Source organism: Pundamilia nyererei, unplaced genomic scaffold (genome assembly GCF_000239375.1).
Source record: "Pundamilia nyererei isolate P.nyererei 1_Seehausen unplaced genomic scaffold, PunNye1.0 scaffold00253, whole genome shotgun sequence".
Taxonomy (NCBI): domain Eukaryota; kingdom Metazoa; phylum Chordata; class Actinopteri; order Cichliformes; family Cichlidae; genus Pundamilia; species Pundamilia nyererei.
Window position 1 is genome coordinate 89,951 of NW_005187654.1, and position 25,290 is coordinate 115,240.

Below are 25,290 nucleotides of genomic sequence, written 5' to 3' on the forward strand. Positions count from 1 at the left end.
TCAGCAATTGAACCAACAGACTTAGACACATAGACTCTTAACTTTGGTTTTCATATCAGGAAGCACACTGCCATCTTGTATACTGGATATGATAATGTGTAGTTGCTAACTGGCTTGCTTAATCAGGTGCATCTGTAATTCACAACATTCAAAGACTCAAAGACACTCACCGTAGAGACCAAAACCATTTTTGTGCCAGCTAAAGAAGTAGTAGATTAAAATACTGATAGCACTATGTATATTAGTTTAACGGTGCCACAGAAAGGTTTCATAAACACTGGGAACACCTGGCATGCTCACTAAATTACATTTCATCAGGTTTATTTATTCGATACCAGTAATTCAGTTTGCCGGGACAAGTCTGTGTTCACAGCTGCCTGACAACTGGTCCCAGCAAAAAATCTCCAGCACTCAAACCCCCTTAAAGCAGCACTTTGTGCAAATTAACAAGCCTGAGCAGGTGAATTAGTCAGGCCATGCTAGCTGTTTCAGCATTTTCAGTCTTTGTGCGACCAACTTATCTCCAACTCTCCACCAAAGAGCAAAAAGATATTTTCCCAGACTGTTTCCCCCAACGCCTTCATATTTCTAAATGTGACTCCCGCGGCGTATCACATTTTCCGCAGTGCTTTGTTAGATTTAAATGCAACTGGGCGTTTAAGCGCCAGAAATGAGGAACAACACTTGCACATTCTGTCTGTGTGAGCAGAGAGGAAGACTGAACAATGAGAATCTTTGTAAGACAAGAAGAGGCTGTTTTCAGGCCTCCAAGGCCCTCTGAATCAGTTACATACAAAGCTATGCATAAAGTAAAAACACATAGCACACTGTTTCTGCATCCGGAACACACTATTAGACATGTAATACCTCCAAATATCTTCTTCTGGGTCAGTATTAAGGATCTGAGTGTACTTCAGGGTTGAGTAATAACAAACACATGCTGCTTCTCTAAGCTTTAAAATGAAATGACTCAGGGTTGGGAGTAATCAGTTATATAGTAAGTGGACTCAGTGCTGTAGTTAAGGTTCCTGCAGTCAGTGATTGCCTTCACTTAAGCAGAAAATATGAGCCATTCATGGGTTTTCTATGTAAAATCAAAGAGGGTCAGGGTAACCGAGCAACGTTGCCATGGTTAACTAAAACCAAACTAGAAAAACTCAAATAAAATTATGAGTGGAAAAATTTTAGTTAACAGAAATAAAATTAAAAAATTAAAAAACAGAACAGAACTTTTGCTGCAAGGCATAAAAAAACGGAAACAATAACTAAAATAAAATAAAAGTAAACAGGAAATGTCTGCTGTAGTTTCAGTCTGATGAGGCTTTGTCTACTGAGACTTGAGATGTCTGCATGACTGTCAGTGAGCTGCCAAACAAAGTATTGTGGTTGTGTGGTAATACCTGTTCTAAATCCCTTTTCTGATAAAAAGATATCTTATTATAACAGCAAAAACCAGTGGAAACTAAACAAAAGCAAGAAAACTATCTCTGAAATGTAGCATAACTTGGTAATAGTCAAATAGATTGCATTTTGTTGTTGTTTCTGCTGCTTACAAAAGAAAAAAGATAAATATATCCATAAGTCAAAATTCTAGTTTAGTTATCTTAACATTTTTGACTTGCGTAGAAGTTTCAGTCAGTAAGTCAAAATCTTGAGGTAATAGCTCAAGATTTCAACTTAGGTCTGGCTTTCAAAAAAAATTAAAGATATTTTAACTTGTGGAAACAAGCTTCCATAGCTCTGGGCCTCAGTTTATTTCCTGTTCATTATTTAAAACTCAGCCATCGACCTGATACAAGGTTTGTTTCAAACAACACCTAAGCACACATCATGTTTGTGGGCGTGTGATTTACTTTGGCAGAAAAACTCCTGAAACTCTTCAAATATTGAGATCACTGAAATATCTGAAAGTTGTAGCAATCAAAAAGTTGTCACTACCAAAACTTATGACAACAAATGTTTTAAAAAAAAAAACAGTTCTTATAAAAGTTATGTAAAAGTAGAAGTAGAATTCATGACATGAAACATTTTTTTCCAATTATACAACTTAGTCATTTGAAGGTTAAATAGTTTTGCGTAGTTATAATAAAACTACTGGGTGGAGGTGAAAGACTGCAGTGTCATACAACTGTTTATCGCTCACGTCTGTAACAGTTAAGTGCTCTCAAGTTAAACAGGGGCCTTTGTGGGTGGATGAGGTGTATTTGTTTCCTGATATTTGTCACTACAGCTCGGGGGAGAAGATTCAACGGTTCCTCAAGCGCAGCCCCAGGACATCAGGCACTTACCCAGACCGGTGGATGCAGCACCACCTGCCTGAAACCTGACAACCTGTCAGGATTTGATTTGACACTGCAACTGTTATATTGTAATACATATTCACAAGAACGACATGATTTTGTGACACAATATTTTGTAACACAGGAAGCCATTGATCCTCTCCAGGCAGTACTGTCTGGTTTTCACCAGTAGTACCTGGAGTAACACAGGCATGCATCATCAGTGATGACTTATAAATGATTAGACATTTATAAGTCATTTGTACAAGTCAGCAGTGGAAGTAATTTTCCAGATGTATCACGATGGTATCTTACAGCTGTCATTCAGCATTTTAGGACAGGCTGAGCCTGTAGCATCTCGGAAAAGAACATTCAGTTGTGGTCAGTATTTGCATACACTCATCATGAGCATGATGTCATGGTAATTTTGAGGTTTTAATTATTTCTTTGAACTGTTCTTTTTCCAGGTTGGAATGATTATACAGCATGCATATTTAATGCCTTTAAAAACCCCAATTTAGATAACAAGGTTGAATTTACTTTGGATTTTCTCTAATCTACACAGCATCAAATACAAGCTCAAATATATACATATACTGATTTAAATATTTTAATAAGGTGCTGAAGCTTCTATTTACTTCCTACTAGTGATCACGACTGACTATAACAGTCAGTTTCCTCTTTGGTAGCATAAAAGTTATTTATTTTTCAACACTCACTGGAACACCAGTGTCAGTGTCCACAGTGAAACGACCATATACTACCGTGCACTGAGAGGGTGCTGACCAATAAAGAAGCTCCTGTTCCAAAATTGACATGCGTGAGTGAAATTTCAGCTGCCTACTTGGACAAGCCAAATGGCTTCTGGACAAAAGTTTTATGGTCAGACATAAAGATTGAGCTATTTGGCCACAGTGTTTGGAAGATTACATTTTTTTAACTTCAGGTCAAATCAGCAGCTTAGATGGTTCAAATGTCAAACACAATTGTGTTCCAACAGGACAATGATCCCAAACACATATGAAAAGTGGTTTGGAATTGGATGAAGCAAGCTAATAGTATGCTTCTGGTAGGGATTTTGCAAAGCCCTGATCCTCAACCCTATTGAAAATTTATGCTTAAGCCGGGGGTGTACCAGGAAGCCAACCAATTCCACCAACTCTGCAAAGAAGAGCGGTCAAATATCCAGCTGGAATTATGCTTGAAGGTTGTTGACCCTGAACTGGATAAGCGGAAGAGAGTCAATTCAAACTTATGAACCCAATTTTTGCTTTTAGAATCATTAAAGGTGTATGGCGTACAGTCATTCCATTCTGTAAAAAGAGCAGTTCAAAGAAATCACTCAACGCTTAAAATTACCATGACATTCATGCGTGCATAAAAATTTCTTACCACAACTGTAGATATTTTGGAAACATAAGCACATGTTTTTTCCATGTCATAGGTTGAACTACTGTAGCTTTATCATTCATTAGGTCACAGGCAGAGCTCTATGTGGGTGAGGGTGCATTTTAGCTGCATGCTAAACAAGCATGGTTTCTAAAACTAGAAGGTGTTAGCTTTCAGATCAGTTCCTTTACACATGCATCTTAGCTCTTGAGTACATCAGTTATAACATTTCCACTTGTTTGTGCTGTGTGCACTAGGTGAAACGTGCACATAAAGGAGTTAAAAATAAACCTAAACCTTACCCTTAATTTTAAACAGGTTAAGATTTTTTTTTAGCTGTAATCATAATTACAGACAAGTTCACTGATTTTCAAACAGGTTGGTGGATGTGTCAAATTTTTTATGTTATATTATCCTTCACAGTTTGACCTTGTACACCTATGCAAGTGCAACATTTATGATTTTATGTTAATGATTACATCAATGTTTCACATTGCATTCATCTTAAATTCCTATTTAACAGAAAACAACTTTAAGTTTGATGTTTTTCAAGTTGGGCCTTACAAATTGCTTTTCTACTGCACATCGGCTGTTATATATTAAGCAAAGAGTTTGAAAATACCTTCAGGAGACCTCTGAGTCTTTCGTTAATAATATGGAATTTCAAGAAAATCTAGAAGGAATATTTTATTAAACATCATTTAAAGCTCATTTATTCAACATTAACATGGTTTTAATTGTTTTAATAAATAGAATTTCAGGTTTTGGATTTAATTTGTGCAAAATTGGACTATATTAGAAACAAATCATGGCTAGAAGATGATCCCAGTATTAAAATATAGATAGAAATCAGACCTTTATAATATGCTAAACCTTGTTTTAGCCGTCACCTACCACACATGGTGATATAACCCCTGCAAGTTTACCCAATATATACTTTTTGAACTTTTCCAGTGAATTAACAGAAAACAGAGAAAACATCCTGGGTGCCAGAGCTTGTTTCTATTACTCTACATCCTAGACATTAAAGTGGTCCAGTTTTGCTATTGAAGCTGTCATATATCCCATGATACTGATGCTCAAGTTTCCCCATAGAACAAAAATGAGATCGTGACACATGGGGAACGTGTAAAACTGGTTTGGTTGCTGTTTTCCAGTAAATGTGTCTTTCAGCCCTGGAAATTTCATGTGGATATCTTTTGTATTTGAAAAATTAGGACAGCTCAAATATGCTAGAAGACATAAGGCAACTTGAAAAGCAGAACACTTATAGCAATGCCTATATAATTCAAGGGCTGGTAGTTCAGAAGGAAATCCCAGAAGAAAGGTAAAATTTTGCATGGGTCATTAAATGTACTAAACTTACTTAATATAAAACAATCAGCTCATTCTGAAAGGTTCTGGAGGCCTTTTTACAGATTTGTTTGATTTTATATTGTCATGACTCTCAACACAAACACTAAATGAAGGCAGTTGACTCACACTCATGCACACTGTCCCAGTGAACACTCCCCCCCATAAAAGTCTAGTTATTTCTGTTTTGGTTAACTAAAATCTTTGCTTTTTCCACACCTATTATCTCACTGTATAATAAGCTTGTGTGACGCAGGCTTATACCAGCACACAAGAGGGACAAATGTGTGCTGCAGTTCCATACAAGTAGGGTATCGTACTGCTAGATCAAATCCACATTTTGATAGTGAAAACAATGCTCTGCGCCCCACCCATCAGCTCCCACAGCGGCCTCTCCACAGAGGGTGGTTGTTGTCATTAAGCACACGACTCCACCTGCTTATGTGACCAAGTCGTCAGTATCCAAGTATGTTACTGCATCCAGAAACTAAATAAATGTAAGACTTGTGAAACATTTTTCTCGTGTTTTTATTCACATACAGTATCTTCAGCTCTGAACAGATTACATTCAAGAATATCAAAAGGAGCGAATTACCTGCACATAGAAATGCACTGGGACATACAGTACCTATTCCTCTGTTACAGATCTGCAGACATACATTAGATATGCAAACATTATAGACTACAGCAGGGTAACAAATACTCTATAACATGTGCATAACGTAACATATGAACACAGAGCTGAGCTATTTACAGTTGATCGAAAAATGTCTTTAACCATTTAATTTCAGCCTCCTTTTTACATATTAACATGTAGAGTATTATTTTATCTGTAGTGGGGGGAGTTGGACTGTTTCTCAAACATCCTTGAAATCACACACACGCACACACACACACACACGCTGCATGAGCTGTTGTTCAAAAGCGCTCTACACTCTACTTCACCATAAATAAGACAATTACAAAAATATACGTCACTTTGAACAGAGCCATAGCAGGAAAAGCGCGTTACAGCCTTTTGTGGAATGAAGAAGAACCAAAAACAACAAAAACTGTCACGACATAGGGGTGAGATGGAGGGAGGGGGGTGGTTTCCAGGACAGCGTGTGAAAGAGCTTAAAGAACATGTTGGAATTCCAGTGAAAGACAGCAGTTTAATGGGAATGTTTGAGGCTGTGACAGGCTGCGCATGGGTGGCTGCGGTTGGACAGAGATGGTGACGTGGGTGGACGGCGGAGGGGTGGAAGGGGTCGATATGCTGGTTTGGGTTCCCTTTTGAAGGCAAACGCCCCTCCTCGTTGTAGAGGCCAGCACAGAAAGATGTGCTGAGATTAGTAAACATCAGCGATGCGGGAATGCAAAGGGGTTAAAAACTCCAAGTCCATGTTGGATTAGTAGTGTGTGTACATTCACAGGTATATCCCTTGTACTAAGGCTCAGGAGGGTGCAATGTGTGTCAGTGTATGCGTGTGTGCTGCTGCTGTTGCTGCTGCTGGTCCTCCTGATTAGTAGAAGACTACAAGCAAAGCTATTTTTTCTTAGAGTTGACGCTCTTGCAGACCCAGTTCATGCCCTCCTGTATTAAATTTAGGGGAAGCAGTGGGGTGAGAAGGAAAATATAGATATATGTATAATTTTTAAATGCAACAAAGGTGAAGCACAGTTCATCTGCTCACCTGAATCCCCTCGCCAGTGAGGGCGGAGCAGGACTGGATCTGCCACATGCGATCCCGGATGGTGTGCAGATTGAGACCCTCTGCGATCTCGGAGGCTGGGGCGGCGGTCAGGAGGTCCTGTTTGTTTGCAAAGATCAGCACAGGAACACCGCTCAGCTTCTCCTCATCCAGCAGCTCAGCCAGCTCCTGCAGCGCACACACAGACACACACATCTGTCAGCTACACAACATGACAGACACACACTTACACAACCAGAAGGGACTTCAACTGTACTGTAATGTAAAACAGCTCTAGGGTTCAGATCCTTAAGAAGAAGAAGACCTTTAAGCTGCTACTTTATTTCCCAGGAGTTTGCCACATGGATATATTGGATATTTGATTTGGGTCAGATTTTATGATTTTATGTTTTATGGCCTTCCTGACACAACCTTTCAATGTATCCGGGCTTGGGGCTTGCACTAGCTTGTACATCCTGAGGCTGGTTTGGGTCTCCTCCCGGAATCAAACCAGGTATTTTTCATGTGTAAGGTGAACGCATTAGCCACATTTAAAGTCAGAAGCAAAACATGGAATTATCCATGTTTTCTCTATTTCTAACATAAAATATATATTATATAGCCTAACACCTTAAACACTATATCCTCAGCTTCTGTAATTATTAAAAAACTATAAATAAAATGTATTTCTTGCTTATTAATTTAAAAGTTTTAGGATTGGTTTGGTATCATTTACAAATGATTTGGGGGAAATAATCAGCTGTTTAATAAAAAATAAATAAAATAATTGGCTTTCTTGCCATAAAATGAACCAGTATGTATAATCTGGGACAGATATATTAAAAACAAAATTCAAACAGTTGTGTAAAGTCCCATATTTAAAAAACACACACCTGTAAAAACATGTGAAAAACAACTAGTGACATTTACTATAGAATTGGTATAGAGTTGAGTTTCACAATACTGTAAAATAAAGCATGTAGAATCCTTTTTGACATTTTTAACACCTCTTAGTACATTAAAAATTAAAGTTGAATTATAAGACTCCTCCAGGGCAGTACTTCTCAAAACGGTAGGTAAAGGAAGGTTCAAAATTTTTAGATATGCATATATTTAACTATTTTTTTCAGTCATAATTAGAGAACCATCTGGAAACTCCAAAACTTGGTTTTATTTTTCATTTCTGTTACGAAGAATGGTACAAGGTTGAGCAGAAGACCTACAAAGATCTGAAATGGAATAACCCTAATTACTTATAATTCACTTATAACTATATATAGTCCCATTCTTTTTTTTTAATCAAAGTTCATTTGGTAGGAAACTGAAACTTCTTTGGTGAGGAGCCCAAACCCTTATACACAGTTACATACCTGACCCGTTTCCTCAAACCTCTTTCTGTCAGCGCTGTCAATGACATAAATCTGAAACAAAAAGTTTTCTTTGTTAGTGTGTGAAAGAGTTGCATGTTACTGAAATTAAGGTCATATTGCTTCATTTGGTGCATCATCTCCTCACCAGAACATCTGTGTTTTCAAAGTAGTTCCTCCAGTACGGCCTGATCTTCCTCTGGCCTCCAATGTCCCAGACATTTAGTTTAAACCCCTGAGACTGCACGCTCTTAATGTTGAATCCCTGCAGGAAGAAGACAAAATAAGTACGGTAAGAGGAGGTGAAACGCATGAAAGTTCCACGACTACGCTTTGTATACAAACATCCTTTGTATCTTACCTGCGTGGGCGTGATGTGGCTGATGTCCTCAGATGCCAACTGTTTAAGGAGTGTGGTCTTCCCACCGTTGTCCAGACCCAGCAGCAGTATCCTCACCTCCTGGTCTGGTGTGCTCTTTAGCTTGCGCAGGATGGACAGCAATCCCTACAACAAGCAGTTAAAAACAGCAGCGTGGTGTTACTGTTCCGGGGGGACAGGGGGAGCACTGCTGCAGCTAACCACCATTGCAAAAACACATCTCTTCTTTCCATCCACCAACAGGCCATTTCTAGCACCCTCTATGGATTTTGATGATGTACAAGCACTCGTCTAACGGTAACAGATCCTCTGAGCAGCAAGTCAGATCTTGTGCTTTGACTTTCTTGATCCTTACGGCTAATTTGTTTCCCAGGCAGGGCTAGATAACGGCACGCAAATGGGAGCTAAACACAGCTAACGTGCTAAGCTAATCTCCCCTGATAACTGAACGAAGCAACAAGGCAGTCGATTTTTTTTCTTTGTCAACCTGGTGGTGACGGAATTTATTACAATTGATATAACTAAAAATGGACGATAAGGTGTAGAAGTATGAGCACTCGAGGAAGTTTGTGTTAGGTTATGCGCTAATGTTTGCGATAAATTAAAACTCACCATCTTGTTGCCTTCTCTCCTGGAGACGCCGCCGAGGGTTACTAAGGGGAGTGACGTCAGACGCAGAGATACGCACAGATTCCGCGTCGTGTTGCATTCATGAAACATTTTTTTAAATGGGTAAAATACACAATGCCGACTCTGATACTGTTTTGAGGGGATATGCTTTTCTTTTGTAATCGAAGTGTATACATTCTGTTCATTAACATTTATTTCCCTGTGTTATTCGTTCTTGTAGCGGCTCGTTACTAAGTGGTCATTATCGCAGCAGACCAGGGTAAACGGGTGTTCCTTATTTACATTTTGTTTTAAACAAAGTACCTTGAAGGCATCGCTAAACCCAAAACTAAGGTGGACGAGTTTAGTTAGCTACCTGCTAAATGTTTAATTGTCTTTAGACAGTACACTTTGAAATCTCATTTTGTGCACTCTTCTTGTCCATAATGTTAAAATAAGTCAGCGGACATACATTTTTACTACTTTTTACCATAACAAACCGGATATAATGTCACCGAAGTAATTAGCTAGCTACTAACAGTAGCTGTAAACTGGAGGGGGTTGATTCAACATCTGGAACCGCCCCCCCAGTTTCTGATTTAATTTTAGTCTTCAGCCAAATATCAGGTTCGGTTTCCACCGGTTTAAACGCAAGGATCTGCCCCATCTGCTCCAGCCTTTGATTGGAGGACAACGTGCCACGTGCGCATTTTTTTTCTTTTACTATGCCTGCACGGGAGTTGAGCTGACCACCTGGCAGGTTCGTGCTCTGCTGGTCCGTTGGAGGTGTATACACAGGTATATTTTCGGTTTCAAAGGGTGGTGTTAGCAGCCGGTGTGTCGGTGTTTTGGCTCGTGCTTTGCTGGGGGTTCCCCCGTCAGACCCAGCTGGTAACGCGAGGACTGAGTTGCATCAGTCAGTGAGCCCCAACTGACATGTTTTCACTCTTTTCACAGCACTCTGGTCGGTTGTCTTCACACAGGTCTCCACACATTTCTCTTCTCCACAAACTGCATGTAAGTAATTTAACATTTCAACCATTAGCAGCCACGTGCTACTACTTATCCAGATGTTACTAGGGCTCTGGCCTACAGATCCAGTTTGGCAACCTTCTGCTAGTCAGCAGTAGTAACTACCTGTACTGCAGTACTCTGCACGTTACATCTCTTATTTCGTTTACTCCACCATATGGATGAAGAAATAGTAATCATTGGTTAATCGATCAGTTGACTCTACTACTTAACTAATAATCACAGATTTTTCATTCAAAATATACAAACAAAACAACAACAAAAAAAAGCCCACACAGTTCCAGCCCCTTATATGTGAATATTTCGCAATTTGCTCTTCATTTGTTTCAATAGTTGGTCCACTTTAACCAAGCCTCGTCTTAGCCAGCTACAGCAGTGAAATGTTGCTTTACAGCAAAACATTGCTTATTATCATTTTATTACATAATCATATCTGTCAGGGATTATTTAGCTTCGTTTAGTACTTTTAGTGATTTATCTATGGGAGTTGAACTTGTAATTGAGCATTACTAAAGTGCAATACTTGCAGTTTTACCCAAGTAACTGCTCCTCTTATCAATAATTTATGGGATCTGTGCTGTGCTGTTGCCCTGCAGCAAACATTTAGGTCTTCTTGCAATGTTGTGTCTTATTCGTGGCTCAAAGAGTTGGCAGGTTGGAAGGTTGCAGGTTCGAGCCCCGGCTCGGACAGTCTCGGTCGTTGTGTCCTTGGGCAAGACACTTCACCTACCGCCTACTGGTGATGGCCAGAGGGGCCGATGGCGCGATATGGCAGCCTCGCTTCTGTCAGTCTGTGACTACAACTGTAGCTTGCCTCCACCAGTGTGTGAATGTGAGAGTGAATGAATAGTGGAATTGTACAGCGCTTTAAGGGCCCTGAAAAGCACTATATAAATGCAATCCATTATTATTATTATTCACAATATAATCAGTCAGCCTCCCTATTGATTTATCAATGAACAAATCAATCATGTTCTTCGTGACCGTGGCCAAATTGATTAGCACCCTGCTGACCTTCACTACAGGTGACAGTTTCATTATTTGGTTTGGTCCAGGTGGAAATATTTGATAAAGGCTTGATAAGTTGTTTAAAAATGTAGTTAAAGCACTACATCAAGAGTTTCGGGATACGTGCTCTGCTGCTAAGGCTTTTTGTCCTCATCACCTTTTTTTAAGTGTTTAATAATTTGTCATGAAAAAAAGGTCAGTCTTTTCTAGTTTTAGCTTTTAAATGTGAAGATTTGTTGTTCTCTCTGTTTTAAATTAACTGTAAACTGAATCTTTAATCAAACAAAATAAAGAGTTATGAAGGTGTAATAATTTTTTTCAGATGCAGTCCTACATATGTTCTTTAATATTATTATTTATATGTCCTAGTAATAGGATCTACGTTGACTTATTCTCGACCATGTTCCACAGACCTTTGACCTATTTTGTAAACAAACAGCTTCAGAAATAATCCAGTTCCAACCAGGCTGAACCTTCAGAGACCGCTGATATCCTCTTCTCCTCGCCCTTACATTTCACCTGTTTCAAAACTTACCTAAAACTTACAGTAAGTGCCTAATGGAGATGAACTGTGGGACATTTGGATAGGCTGAGCTGTAGTCAGCACGTTTTGGATCCCCTGGTTGCTTCAAAGCAAGCACAATGGTGCAGTTGCAAAAAACTCAAAATCACTACCCGAGGACCCATTAACAGGAGGTCGTTGATGATTTCTAGTAGACGTTTGGGCTTTGAGGGTTTTTAGGCAGTTTGTGTTTGGTTTAAACCCAAGAGCAGATGTTTCCAACAGCCTAACTTTAGAGAGCCTGAGCTACAAAGCTACAGGATAGTCAGAGCAACGATATCACAGCAGGGGTTGGAGGAATGATGCTGAACAGACAAAAGTTAGTATGTTTACCAGTGTTTAATGCCAACATGGGCACCGTTTCCTCTAGGAGATGTGGAGCAAAGTATTTAAATATGTTACTTTTGTGGCTATAACCACCATAATTTTATGAGGAAGGCAAGTTGCTGAGCTCTGAAATCCCTTTGTACAATACAAACCACATTTATATCACAGGTTTTATTCTTTGCACTTAAAGCATTTTATACTGTCAGGTCAGTAATTTGTTGGATAAAGATACAATTTTAGTAGTTTAGCTGTGACTGAAGTGCAGACTTTCAGCTTGAAGTCAAGGATCTTTTCTGGGTCTTTGTACCTTTCTGGTTTAATAAATGAAAAGCCTGCTCTGGTAAAGCTGTTAAAGGATATCTCATTTCTTTGCTTTGAGAAACTCAAGGCAAAGGAATGTTGTTGCAGTTCTTTGGGTGATTATCTATTTGCAAGCCCGTTCCAATAGTTTGGCTGAATCTGAGCAGAGAGTAATGCATGCTTCAGAGTTCATCCTGCTACTTTTATCAGCAGTCACGTCATCAATAAACACCAGTGACCCGGTTGCACTGGTAGCCATACATGTCCATGCCATAACATCGCTTCCACCATTTACACTTCAGATCATGAGCCGTTTCTCTTCTTCTTCATACTTTTCTCTTCCCATCATTCTCGTCTACCTTGATTAGTATTTTCAGTTTTTAAATTTTTTTTTCATAACTATGCAGGCTCTTTTAGATGCTTTCTGGCACAGTCTATTCTGGACTTCTAGACCAGTGTAACCAGTGGCTTGCACCTTCAAGGTGATCTAGGTAGACTTTGACGTCTTTAGGCCTTTTGGTGTTGCTGAGCTGGCCGTCTCATTCCTTCTTATAAATATACCAGATTCTTGATTTGGCCACTCCTGAAGTTTTTGCTGTCTCTCGGATGGGTTTATTTATTTATTTATTTCTTTTAGTCTAATGAAAGTCTCTCTCACTTGCACTTGCATTCCTTTGGACCTTATATTTAAAATTACAGTTAAAAGCTATCAAATACAAACTCAAGGCTTTGAATTAACTCCAGATGTGTGATCTGCTTCATTTGTTGTAAGAAATGATGGCTTGTAAGACTTATAAATGAATCAATCAATAATATTAAAATAGCTGTTTTTGTATCTTGCACATTTGCTCAGTTTTCTTCTCTTAAACATCACCGTCATGAGCATCAAATTCAGCATGTACGCTGATATAACAAACAGCTGTCTGGGTTCACTCTGCTGTTGTAGGTTTGGTGCTCTAGACACTGACATCACTGTCAAAGCTCTCGCAAATTTAATTAAGTGACCCCATGAGTCCAGTCAATCCTTCATTATGGAAGCAGAAAGGCTAAAAGGGTGATTACGTGTTCGCATGGACTCCTTACATCCAGAACCACAATGGAATGAAGCGTTGGACTGGTACTAGAAACTAAAGTAAAGCTCACAGCTTTTCAGATTTGTTATGGATACATCTGTTTTCAAACCCAAGGGAGTGTTATGAAATTCTTAGATTAGGGAAACCGAAGAGACTGTTTGGATGTTAATTATCCGAATAAGTTTTGTGTTGTGTCTCAGCTTTATAAACATACACCTTTGCATGTGGGACGTTGAGTTCAAAGGTAAAGAAAACTAGTGTCTCTGAGCCGCTGAGCTAAAAAAACAAAAATCTGTTAATGTTATATCAGCTCAAAGGAGGACAAGAGCATGCATTAACTATTCACCAACTCTTTGATTGTCCTGTAATAATGTCTTTCTTCCTCTTTTCCTCAGGATCTGACTGCAGCTGCTGAGTGACGTCCTGCACGAACACAAGCTGCGAGGCTTTTTGATGCATTAATCTACACCTGGATTTTAACAGACGCAATGGCTCTGAGCTCGTTTGACATCGACGCACCACGATGGGATCAGTCTACGTTCATGGGGAGACTAAAACATTTCTTCAACATCACCGACTGCCGAACAGCGCTCCTGCCTGACTCGCGATTAGATGAGGCCAAAGCTTTAGTAGAAAGCTGCAGGTGAGATAATGAATGCACAAGCTCTAAAATGTCTCGTGTCATGTGACCATCCTCAAGTTTCCTTTGATAAAAGACATTCAGGGCACAGTGGCTCATTGGCTTGCTCTATCCTGGGTTCAAACCTGGAAATGGAAAGATTGTTTGCAGTTTGCATGTTCTCCCAGTGGGTTTCGTTTTAGGAGCTCTGGTTTCCCCTCTATTCCACAGAATAGAGGGGAAACCCTGAAACCCCCCCGCAGACAGCCACAGTAGGACAGTCCTAATACTCACCCTGGAAAAAAAAGAGCATTCTGCAATCAAATAATTGCAATTCACATGCAGAACACAAAACTAACGGCAGAAGAGTAGTTTAAGTAAAGAAGGAAACCACCTGTCACGTCTGTGGCAAAATCGTAGAAATTCCCATTTTACCTTCAACGTTTTGCTTCATACCCTGTTCTCTGTGATGTAACCGTGCTTCTGCAGATTTTATTATAAATCTGTGTTGTAGTTACGAAAGGCTCCGCCAGCGTCATTGAGTGTGTTTTTGTTTTTTTGCTGCTTTGCAGAGCGGGATCCATCCCTCCCGGCACCACAGCAGAGCAGCTCTACTACGCTAAGAAGCTCTACGACTCAGCTTTTCACCCAGACACAGGAGACCGCATGAACCTCATCGGCCGCATGTCATTCCAGGTACCCGGAGGCATGGCCATCACCGGCTTCATGCTGCAGTTCTACAGGTAGAGAAGAGCGAACAGGCAGAGCTGCATTTTACCACATCCTACTTTCTTACAGAGGAAGTTCTACAGGTTTCATAATTCATGTCTGTTTCTAGGACAGTTCCTGCTGTGGTGTTCTGGCAGTGGGTAAATCAGTCCTTCAACGCTTTAGTCAACTACACCAACCGCAACGCTGCCTCCCCCATCACTCCCAAGTAAGCGCTCTTAAGACTTTAAGTTTGTCATTTCACATCCTCCAGATAAGAATGCAGTGAACTCTCCCAGCATCAGCAGGCAACTAGAAATTTTTGAGGGCATCAGTAGAGGTAAAAAGAGCAGTAGCAAGTTTCACTGCCACTTTCCATTCCCCCATGGTAACTAGGTTACCACGGGGAAAGACTTCTCGTCAGATACTTTTACCTTATCGGTAATAATTGTTTCAAACTTCCTTCCAAAGTGGTCTGCACAACAAACTGATTTGATCCTGTCTTCTTGGATTGATTTACAGGTAGCTTTCTTCATATCCAGCCATCAGGTGCATGGTGTGTGCTGGTGGATATCATGCCATGCACCTGTAAAGCAGTTTTCACACATAAACTTTGGACAATTATGGGAGATATTTTCTAGAGTTATCCTTTCCAACCTGTAGCACAAAGCAGGAAATGACCCCTTTCACAGTGTATCATAAAAATGGCATGTAGTGGAAGCTTAACCAAATGCACACTTGCAGTATTTGGATAAATATAAACATGGGTGCACACACCTTAATTTTATCTGGATGCAAAACAAAACGTGTGAGAGCTCCACATACTGAATGCTGGCTATTTTATATGCCGATTTATATAAACATTAAAAAAAACAAACAGTTTTCTAATAGCAGCTGCTGTTCGATGCCTTTGTTGTGTCTCTCAGACAGATTGGAGTAGCCTACGTTACAGCGACCAGCACAGCTTTAGCAACAGCGGTCGGACTGAACCTCTACACAAAGGTACAAATGCTGCACGCAGGAACTCATACAGCGCTGACTGTTTTTAAGAAGTGTTTTGTCGTCAAACTTATCTGGATGCGATCACTTTTATGCCCTATGTTTAAAATTGTGGCCAAACCAACTTATAAATAATAGTTTGGGTCAGACCTGTTGTGCTTTTTCTTGGTTTCTGTCATATATATCCTGTTGCTGTTGGTGAACAAAAGCTGAAAAGGTCCCTTTAACCCAGTCACAGCTGCACAGATCTTTACAGGTATTACAATGATATTCATGATGACTTTTCTCTGCTTTTTCCCACAGAAAGCTCCTCCTCTCGTGGCTCGCTGGGTCCCTTTTGTAGCTGTGGCAGCTGCCAACTGTGTTAACATTCCCATGATGAGGCAGCAGTGAGTCCTCCTGCGTTTTTCTTGGAACTGCAGGTTTTTTTTGGCCATGTCTGCTGAAACACAGCGACTCTGTAAGGGCAGGCTTCCTGAGGATACTCAACCACAGAGCAGTGTTTGCTGTGTTAGATCCTGAGAGAAGGTGTTCTGGAGAATTACTGATCTTAAAATAGTGGCGTGATGTGTAAATCTCTTTTAGCTATGGCTCAGGAGATGGTAATGTAGGTCAGTTGGTACATGCTGAAATATTTCAACAGCTATTGGATGATTTGCCGTGAAATTTTGCACAGATGTTCATGGTTTCCAGATGATGAAGCCTTCGGTCTTTGCGTGTTTTCCTTTAGCTCCACCAGCATCGTTTTCAAACAAACTTCGACTTTATATTTCAACATCTTCTTGATGGAAGGTTAAGTGCACCAATACTCAACCAGAATCCTAATTATCTCAGTGATCTCAACAACTATTTCACTGAATCTCATTAAATTTGGTCCACATGTCCATGCTTCCAGCACGACTATATTTATTCAGTTTGGTAGACCTTTTTTATCTACCAAGGGTCCCTGGGAAGTCAGAAATTTAGCTGTCTCCACCCTTTTGTTTTATATCACGGCATATTTGGGCCATTGAAGTTAAAATAAGAAGGAAAGAACAGATTTAGTAGAAAGCCTTGGCACTAATGACACAGATTTTTAAAAAAAAGTAGAAGAAAAATAGGGTTTAAAGTAACAACTAGCAGATGTTATAGCCATTGTGTAATTAAATAATTATTTGTGCCGGAATTAAAGCAATAAGGAAATACTTGTTATTTTAACTTTGAATCACCAGATTATCAGAAGAAAGATTTTCCAGCGTACCGATGGTGTCATTTACTGTCGCACCTTCTTACTAATGTGTGCTGTCATTGTTTACCATCTGCCTGCAGTTTGATGATCCACCCTCACAAAGTGAAGTCATATCATTTGTTAAATTAAATTCAAAGCAGATTTGGCTTTTTCTCCTTAAATTTGTGGTTTAAATTTCAGAGATTTCGAGTTTTTAGGATTAATTAAGGCTCGTAAACGCAAAGAAAATTCCAGCTTTAACTTCAGTAAATGTGTTTGTTTCTCGGAACATCACGTCGCCTTAAAGCTTATTTTTAACTTTTACTTTGAATGGCCATTATGCAATAATTAACTACCTGCCAAACCAGTTGCACAAATAATTTAAAGTTGGCATATTTACTTGCTAAACTGGGATGGTTAGGACTTCTGTATGTGTTTGTGTAGAGTTGGCACAACAGACGCAGCAGTCGTAGTTCAAGATATTAGCATTTTGCTGAAATATCATAAAGTTAACATCTTTAACTAGCTTACCTTGATTTCTGTGTGCATCTGTGTAATCTCTGAGCTGCTTATAAGTTTCTGTGTTTGCAAAAACAAGAAATCTATACTTTTAATGTTACTCTACACACTCTTAATGTTTTTTGTTTAGTTTTTTTTCTGGAAATCTCAGCAGAGATCGTTGCTTTCCACGGGTAGAAAAACAGGAGCTGGCTCATTTTCACAATTTTGTTCTGCAGTTTGATGCTTGTGACATTCGTGATTTGGAGAGAGCACTTTTCATCCTTTTAAAGCTTAATTTTGGTGCTTTGGGGCATTCATTAAGAAAGTGGGGAGAGACTGAAAGTGAATGAGACACAGGGAAGGGTCTGGGGCCTTTAGTACAGATCCTCTCTCGTTACAGATTATTACACTTCTTTTTGGGGTTTTTTGTTTTCAGTATTGAAGGTTTAAGATGAAGTGAAGTCAGAATAGCGACCCAATAAAAGAGTGTTTACTGTGAACTGTGCAGTACTTGATACTGTATATTGTTAAAGTACAGAGCAAGACATAAAACAATAAAGCTATAAAATAAATCCAAAATAAATGAGTAAAACAACACAATAAACACATTCCCCTCTTATCTCTAAGAGAAACACTTATTCATGTTCAGTTTCCTTTTTCTTTGTTTTTAGTCTTTTCATCTTAATTTTCTCTGTTTTTTTAGGGAAATTCTGAATGGCATCGCCGTCACAGATGAAAATGGCAACAAACTGGGCCACTCTACGGTCCGGACACACTTTAAGGCACTTTAAAGCACTTTGTAATGTGTTTATTTTTTCTTAAATTGTCTCCATTTTTTCTGTTTGCAGAAAGCAGCAGTAAAAGGCATCGCTCAGGTGGTCATTTCTCGGGTTACCATGGCCGCACCAGGAATGAGTACGCAAAGAAGTGTTTAGGAGAAAGTTATGTCATGAAGATGTGATAAATCCTCTCTCTCTTCTTCACTTAATGTTCTTGTTCTTCTCCTTTTGTCAGTTGTCCTCCCCATCATCATGCAAAGGCTGGAAAAATACAAGTTCATGCAGGTATGATGTTCGTCTTCATTACCGTTCTCCTGCTAAATGTGTGCATTTGTCCTCATTGTGCTTTTCTCGCTTTTTACAGAGAATCACATTTCTCCATGGACCAATTCAAGTGATGCTGGTGGGAGGGTTGTAAGTACAGAGAGTTTACAGGGTCAGGTGTACTATAATGTCCTCTGGAGTATTTCAGTGGTAACTTTTGTCCTTTTTTCCCAAAGTTTGATCTTCATGGTGCCGGCTGCCTGCTCCCTGTTCCCTCAGAGATGGTAATGAAACTGTTTCTTTACTTTCACACAAGTTTGTGGACTTTAAGGAGCATCAAGAAATAATTAGTTCGTTGTCCTGTGACGTGACAGAGTTTCAGCCAAGCTTTAGCCTCAGACCTCGCATTTGACTTGAGGATACTTCAGGAATTCACGGTTAACTTAATGACTACAAGATGTAGAGATCATGTGGCTCCAAAATAAACCCACATCATCAGCCTTCCACCGCCGTGCTCACAGTAAGCTGTGCTGTCACGTTCCTTTTGGAGAGAAAGGGCTTTCTCCTGGCAACCTTGAGAAACAAGCCCTTCATGTTCAGTCTTTTTCTTTGTACTGAGGCCTGCAGAGTCAGTGATGTAGCTTTTGGGTTTTTTGCAGATTGTTTGAGCACAAACTGACTTTGGGATGAATTTGCAGGGACTGTGGCAAATGTTCCAGAACAGCAAACTGCCAAAACCTCTGTTTTTATAGAGGTTCCCACACCTGCTGACGATTAGCAGCTCCTGGCTGTTACGTACTCTCTTAATTTCTGTGGAAACAGTAAGGGTGTATTTAGTTTTCATAGGACTGCACACAATTACATTAATAGGGAAAAAGAAAGTCCTTTGTTTAAATAAACATTGACTGTATATAAAAGATGGAGGATTACAGCGCAGTTGCTCATTGGTTGGTTCTGTTTTTGAAGCTCAACTCAAATTTTTGATCTTCAACTCATCTGAGAAAAGTGTTCAGAGAAGTTCTAGATGAAGGGAGGAGTGGAGTTGGTTTCCGTACTATAGAAATATAGTATTTGTAATCAAAAGAGTTCATTAGAGTTGCCTCAGAATAGCCCTTAAAACACTTTAAGACACGTTGTCTTCAGCTTCAGATGGTATGCTCTCTCTCACATATGTTTGAATTGACAAAAATCAAAGTAAAACAGTGTGCTGTGTGACAAAACTTAGGAATAAATCATAAATATAAGAGTTTTTGTAGAACCTTCTCTATAGGAGGAAGCAGGTTATCAAGACCTGTGTCTAAGTTAAGTTGTAGCTGTTTCACACAATCAGCTTCTGCTACAGAAACTAGTCCACACTAATCGACTAGATTTTAAAAATCCAAAGCAGAAAGCTCAGGTTTTCAAGTCTTGTGGCTTTGGTCCGATAAAAGATGTCCGTGTTAGTGCAGCTGGTGGATTAATTTGCGATGCTGGAATTCCTGGAGTTACAATAAATCCTGCTGCAGTGTCTTGGCCTCTAATCAGCTTTCAAACGTGTTGTTCACTCAAGCTCGCTCAGACATATTTCATCATCTCAGTCTTCAGATCCAGTTTAAAACTCACAGAGAAAATTAACTTTTGGGAAACAATTTCAACTGAAGTTAGATTTTCAAATAAGGATGCAGCTTATCTGTATGTTAGTTTGTTTTGAAAGACTCATATAAAATGTGGCAAATCATATTTTTACAAGTTTATTTCCATCTTACCAGCAAATTATAAATATAAATTATAATGTAAGCCCGCTTGGGAACTTATGATCATTGATTTAAATGTTGGTTTAGTCTGATTGTGCAGCCCAGGTCTGGACTTACCGCCTTAAATTTTAGGTTTGGGAGTGACCCGATAGTAAAATGGTGAGGATGCGTACCACATGCCGTTCCCTTTGTTTAATTCTCATCTCTCTCCGCTGCTCTTGTTTCATAAAAATATAAAATGCTTATAAAAGAAAAATATTATTGATGAGTGTGCGGTTAACAGGTGCTTCTAATGGTCTACAATTAGATCAGTAGTCCATAACTCATTGTTCTCTGAAGGCAAAGCTAAAAAATGAAATGTCAGTGAGGTGAGTGGAATTAAAACGCAGCACCAGCGAGCGTGGAATGAAGACGCTTAACAACTGCTTTCCAGATGTTCACTGTGACTTATGGTTTAGCTGGTGTTTAGGGTAAAAACACAAAACTTTCTCATGGATTTTCAGTTTGGAGAGCATGTTTTTCCCCCCATTGGAAGTATTTCAACTTTAAAGCGTATCTATTCTCTACTTGACCAATTCTATATTTTCTACTGGAGCAGCTGTGCACGGTTCACAGTCATGTTAAACTGGGCCTTAGCTCATAAACTGGCTTCCACCTTTACGTTCACTCTCTTTTTAAGCTTTTGCACGAGTAAAAGCACGCACACTGCTGTCTATATGAAATGTTGTCCATGTTTAATGTAAGTTTACACTAAAGAAAATAAAGTAAAATGCAGTTCTTATTTTAAAAATTTGGGGGGCATAAGACTCACTTTTCTTTATATTGAGATTAAGCCAGAACTCGAACGATTCAGCGAGAGAATAAACCTAAAATCGCCTGTTCTTTCGTCCTTAAGGTTCAGGAAGTAAAGTGTTCACACACGGTGCTAAAGACCGGCACATGTCTAGTTATCTTTAATAAAACCTGCCAAGATTTTATAAACTTACAGTAGAATAGTGCAACTTTGTAACCTCAATATGTTGCTCATTTTAAAATATATTTTGCATCCTGTGTTGTAAAACTCATTTATAACTCTTTACTGAGGCCTTGAAGAGCTGTAATAACAACGTTATAACAATGAATATTAAGTACATGTCAAATAATAATTTGCTTTCCTAATTACCCGAGTAGATTTTATTTTTTTTTTTACTGACAAAAATGTGTTTTGTCCTCTACACTTTCATTAGCATTGACTACAACACTTTGTTTTGCCTCGATATGCAAACAAACCTTTGACTGTGCTCCTCTTTTCCTTTCTGTCCTCTCTTCCTCCTCCTGCAGCTCTATGGCTGTTTCAAAGCTGGAGCCTGAGCTGAGAGACTCCATCAGGTCTCAATATGGGGACAGCATACGACACGTCTACTTCAACAAAGGCCTCTGAGGTCAAGAGGGTTGATTAGAGTTTTCTATTCGACGCACAAGACTCAATTCATGTGTTTCGATATCGTGACCTAAGTCTGTGATTATTAATCACAATGAAATGCTTCTTTGTTCCTTTTTTTTTTTCATTACATTTTCAAACTGGTGCTTGTCTTTGGATGTTTGCTGTGGGACTTTTGATCAATGCTGTCACTTAATTCTTACTCTAATCACAACAGTCTGGATTCCTGCTGAGAAACCAAATGATCTACTCTCAGGAACAGCACGTCAGAATAAATCTGTTCGCTTTTTTGTCGGAGTGTGGCTCTCCTGTAGCTGCTTCCATTGTTTCTGTCTCAATGTTGGAAAATGGGGTCTCCCAAACCTTCTTACAGTCTGTGCCTTTTTACAAAGTGGTAGGAGAGAAGCAACACTGAAGGCATTAATGGCTTAACTGTGAAACCTTAAAAAAAGAGAAAAGGTTCCTCTATGCATGAGTCAAGTCTAGTGAGGTTGTTCAGTGGAGGCTGCTGCCCTCTTCTGCCAGAAAAGAGGTAAATGTGTGATCTGTCTCTGTGATTTATCTGAGATGTTTGACAGCTGGATCCCTTCACCGTGTCAACTCTGACCTCTGTAAGCTGGAATAAAACTACACACAATTGAAGCACATCTCCTCACAGTGGTGTTTATTTAATCCAGTGATCGTTCATCGTGTGGAAGATGCTCAAACTTTAACAAACTTTATGGAGAAAGTTATTCATGACTTCAGCTGCACCCGGAGCATGTGAGGAAAAACGGCAAACTCAGTGGCTTCTGTGACACATTTATGTGAGTCATGTGAATGCCAGAACTCACTGCATGTCTCAGCAGTATCAGTGCTGCTTTAATAAAAAATGTTCTTCTGCAGCTACATGAAAGAAAAGAAGTCCTGCAGTGGGCTGAACCCACAGAACTAAAAGTCTTTCCCAAATCCAACCTGGGAGTTTGTGCCATAGTAGAAAAGCCTCATAGCTGAAGGCTCTGCCTCCCATTCTGCTTTTACCCTGCAGTCTGACAGTGAAGTGCTTTATTAGAATAATAAGGTACTTTGGGGTCTTTAACATATGACTGTCCCAAATTTAAGATTTTATATGTGAGAGTAATATAATGTAATTCTGAATTTAACATGGAAAAAGTGCGAGACCTCTGACAGAGCCAATCCCAGTCAGGCCTTTACACATTCCCCCTCTGATGGAGTCTACAAGCTCTCTTAATTAACCATTTATCACCCAGGTTTCTACAGTTCTAAAGGACCCCTTTTTTATATATAATTTTGGCTCTAAAATTACAAAATAATCTCATCTTTCAGGAATCATTTGCATTTTCTCTTGAACACAAATGGCAATGGGGCGCTGATAAATAAAGAGTTGGGCGGCTGAATAGAAAAGCACCAATCCTCACCCTTCAGCATCTGCAGTGACTGCTGTCACATAGAACTAAGGCCATGTCCATCCCTTTTTTTAATATCTATCTGTTTCACTTCATTTTCATTCAGGCACTTATAGTAAAACTTCCAAAATGCTCCCACAACTCAAAATCGTTTTTTGCTCTCTTTTGACTGTCTTGCTCTGTAACATTAAAAATCAAACATTAACAGCTCCATTGTGACAGTCCTGAAATAATCACTTGGGACTTCTTTCTGTGAGCCTGCGACTTTTCCTCCATATCAGACGAAAAACAGATTCTGCACCTTTACGTGTTTTATTTAAGGAAGGCTTAATAATCCACTTTCACTTAAGACTAGCTGGTTTAAAACAGCTGGTTTAAAGCACTTAATGTGGCAGGCAGATTGAAAGTGGGGAGGAAGAGGGTGTAGATTTGGGCCTCAGGGAAGGGAGCCGATTGAGTTGGTGGGAAAGCAAAGAGAGGATCAAGGAGTGCAAAGATACACAAACAGACTTCTTCTTCTTGCGGGTGCTGCCTTTAGGTGTCGCTGCAGTGGATCGTAAGCCTCCATCTCACCCTGTCACTCGTCTGTAACACTGTGCACGTCCTTCTTCACTACATCCATGAATCTTCTCTGTGGTTTTCCCCGTTTCTCCTGCCTGACTCCTCCATAGCTCCTTAGTTTACAGAATCAGTGTATTTGTTTCAGTTTAGTTTGTGTTTGAAAATCACAAAGCCTAAAATGATCTTTGTGACTAAAGAGTAAAATTATTACAAAAAGTATTATTACAAAAATTTGGGACGCTCAGTAAAATGTAAATAAAAACAAAATACCGTTTGTAAAAACTCATAAGTCCATATTTTATTCACAACAGAACAAAGAAAACATCACACATTTAAAATGAGACAGTAAAGTTCAGCTCTCTGACTCTTCTACTATGAAGGTGTGCTGTTGTTATGGCTGCAGTATGCATTTTAGCATTGTCATACTGAAAGATGGAAAGCTTTCCCTGGAACAGACATCTGGATATGTTACTCTTAAATCTGTATAAGCCTTTCAGCACTGATGATGCCTTTCTAGATGTGTAAGATGCCAGTTCCATGGGCACTAATGCACCCCCATACCATCACAGATGCAGGTTTTTGAACTGAGCATTATTAACAAACCAGAAATAATATTAACAGTTTTCTACTTCACTTTAGTCCATTTAAAATGAGCTTTGTGAGGACTCTAACCTGCATCTGTTCCTGAGCCCATGCAGTGATTTGCATGACAGAATCATCCCTGTTTTTAATTTATTGTTGCATATAGACTTGAACAGTACAGACATCCAATACTGATTTTTAGCCTCGTCTGATGCGCACAGAGATTTCTCCAGATTTTCTGAATCTGAATGATATTTTGCACTTCAGATCAGGAGATATTTAAAGTCTTCACAATTTTGCACTGAGGAGCATTATTCTGAACGTGCTCCACATTTTGTTTTTTGAAGAACAGTGAACATCTGTCCACCTCTAATTCTGAGAAACTCTCTGTAAAGCTTTTTTTTTTTTTAAATACCCAGTCATGTTATAGACCTGTTGCCAACAACCCTAATTAGTTGCAAAGCATTCCTCCAACAGTTTCCTCTTAATCCCACTTAGTTTTTAAGCCTTTTATTGGCAACTGCCAACGGAATCAAAATGAGCTACTACTTTCCATGAGACATTTGATATGTTTTCTGTAATCCTATGTGCATATAATATGAGTTTGTGAGATTATACATATTTTCCACAGCACCCAAACTTTTTTTTAATCTTTTTGGAATTGATAAGCTCTACTTAAGTAAAACCTTTTTTTCCATGTCACTTTTAGATTTTTAGATTAGTTTGTGTGAACTATCACAACCTTGTATCCAGTAATACAAGTTTAATGATTTTATATTATTTTCTTTCTGTCTAAATACTTGTTGCAACAATTTTTCAGCTTTACACTCGAGTGCAGGCCCACTTTTCAACCAAAACCGTGTATTATGATATTATGAGGGCGCAGGGGCAATATTTTTCAAATTTCCTTTGGGACCCTATCCAAATGTCCGGTGGGTCCGACTGAGCACTCAGCGCCCTCTGCAGGACCACCCTGCGCTGGGGGGAGGAGTCGCACGGCCAGCTTTATAAAACGCCTTGAAACAAAAACAGTCCAGACAGACAGACAGCTGCAGAAAACGGAAAGTCGGGGGAAATCCGGAGGGCACCAAACGCACCGTGTAACTTCACCTTTTTACCTGGAGCTGAGCGCGCGCCCGTGTGTTGTCGTTGACGTGTGT

General features: G+C 39.4%; 2 protein-coding genes across 4 annotated transcripts; one reads left to right on the top strand and one right to left on the bottom strand.

Moving 5' to 3' along the window:
• Positions 1-5,528: 5,528 nt before the first annotated feature.
• On the bottom strand, positions 5,529-9,175 carry arl3b (ADP ribosylation factor like GTPase 3b). Its single transcript, XM_005749671.2, has 6 exons — positions 9,053-9,175; positions 8,423-8,566; positions 8,210-8,326; positions 8,065-8,115; positions 6,698-6,883; positions 5,529-6,597 (listed from the first exon to the last, which is right to left on the bottom strand). Exons 1-6 carry the CDS (start codon positions 9,158-9,160, stop codon positions 6,550-6,552), a joined length of 654 nt encoding a protein of 217 aa, XP_005749728.1. The 5' UTR covers positions 9,161-9,175; the 3' UTR covers positions 5,529-6,549.
• Positions 9,176-9,325: 150 nt separating this feature from the next.
• On the top strand, positions 9,326-22,223 carry sfxn2 (sideroflexin 2). 3 transcript variants are annotated; one of them, XM_005749672.2, is made up of 13 exons: positions 9,326-9,847; positions 10,007-10,066; positions 13,747-13,994; positions 14,543-14,713; positions 14,809-14,907; positions 15,605-15,680; positions 15,981-16,066; positions 18,089-18,149; positions 18,234-18,300; positions 18,400-18,449; positions 18,529-18,578; positions 18,665-18,712; positions 21,482-22,223. In XM_005749672.2, the coding sequence occupies exons 3-13, from the start codon at positions 13,840-13,842 to the stop codon at positions 21,579-21,581; spliced, it is 963 nt and encodes a 320-aa protein (XP_005749729.1). In that variant the 5' UTR covers positions 9,326-9,847; positions 10,007-10,066; positions 13,747-13,839; the 3' UTR covers positions 21,582-22,223. The 3 variants fall into 3 exon arrangements, with proteins under 3 accessions (XP_005749729.1, XP_005749730.1, XP_005749731.1); XM_005749673.2 differs by having other exon boundaries at positions 9,326-9,809; XM_005749674.2 differs by lacking the exon at positions 10,007-10,066 and having other exon boundaries at positions 9,326-9,809.
• The last annotated feature ends 3,067 nt before the right edge of the window (positions 22,224-25,290 follow it).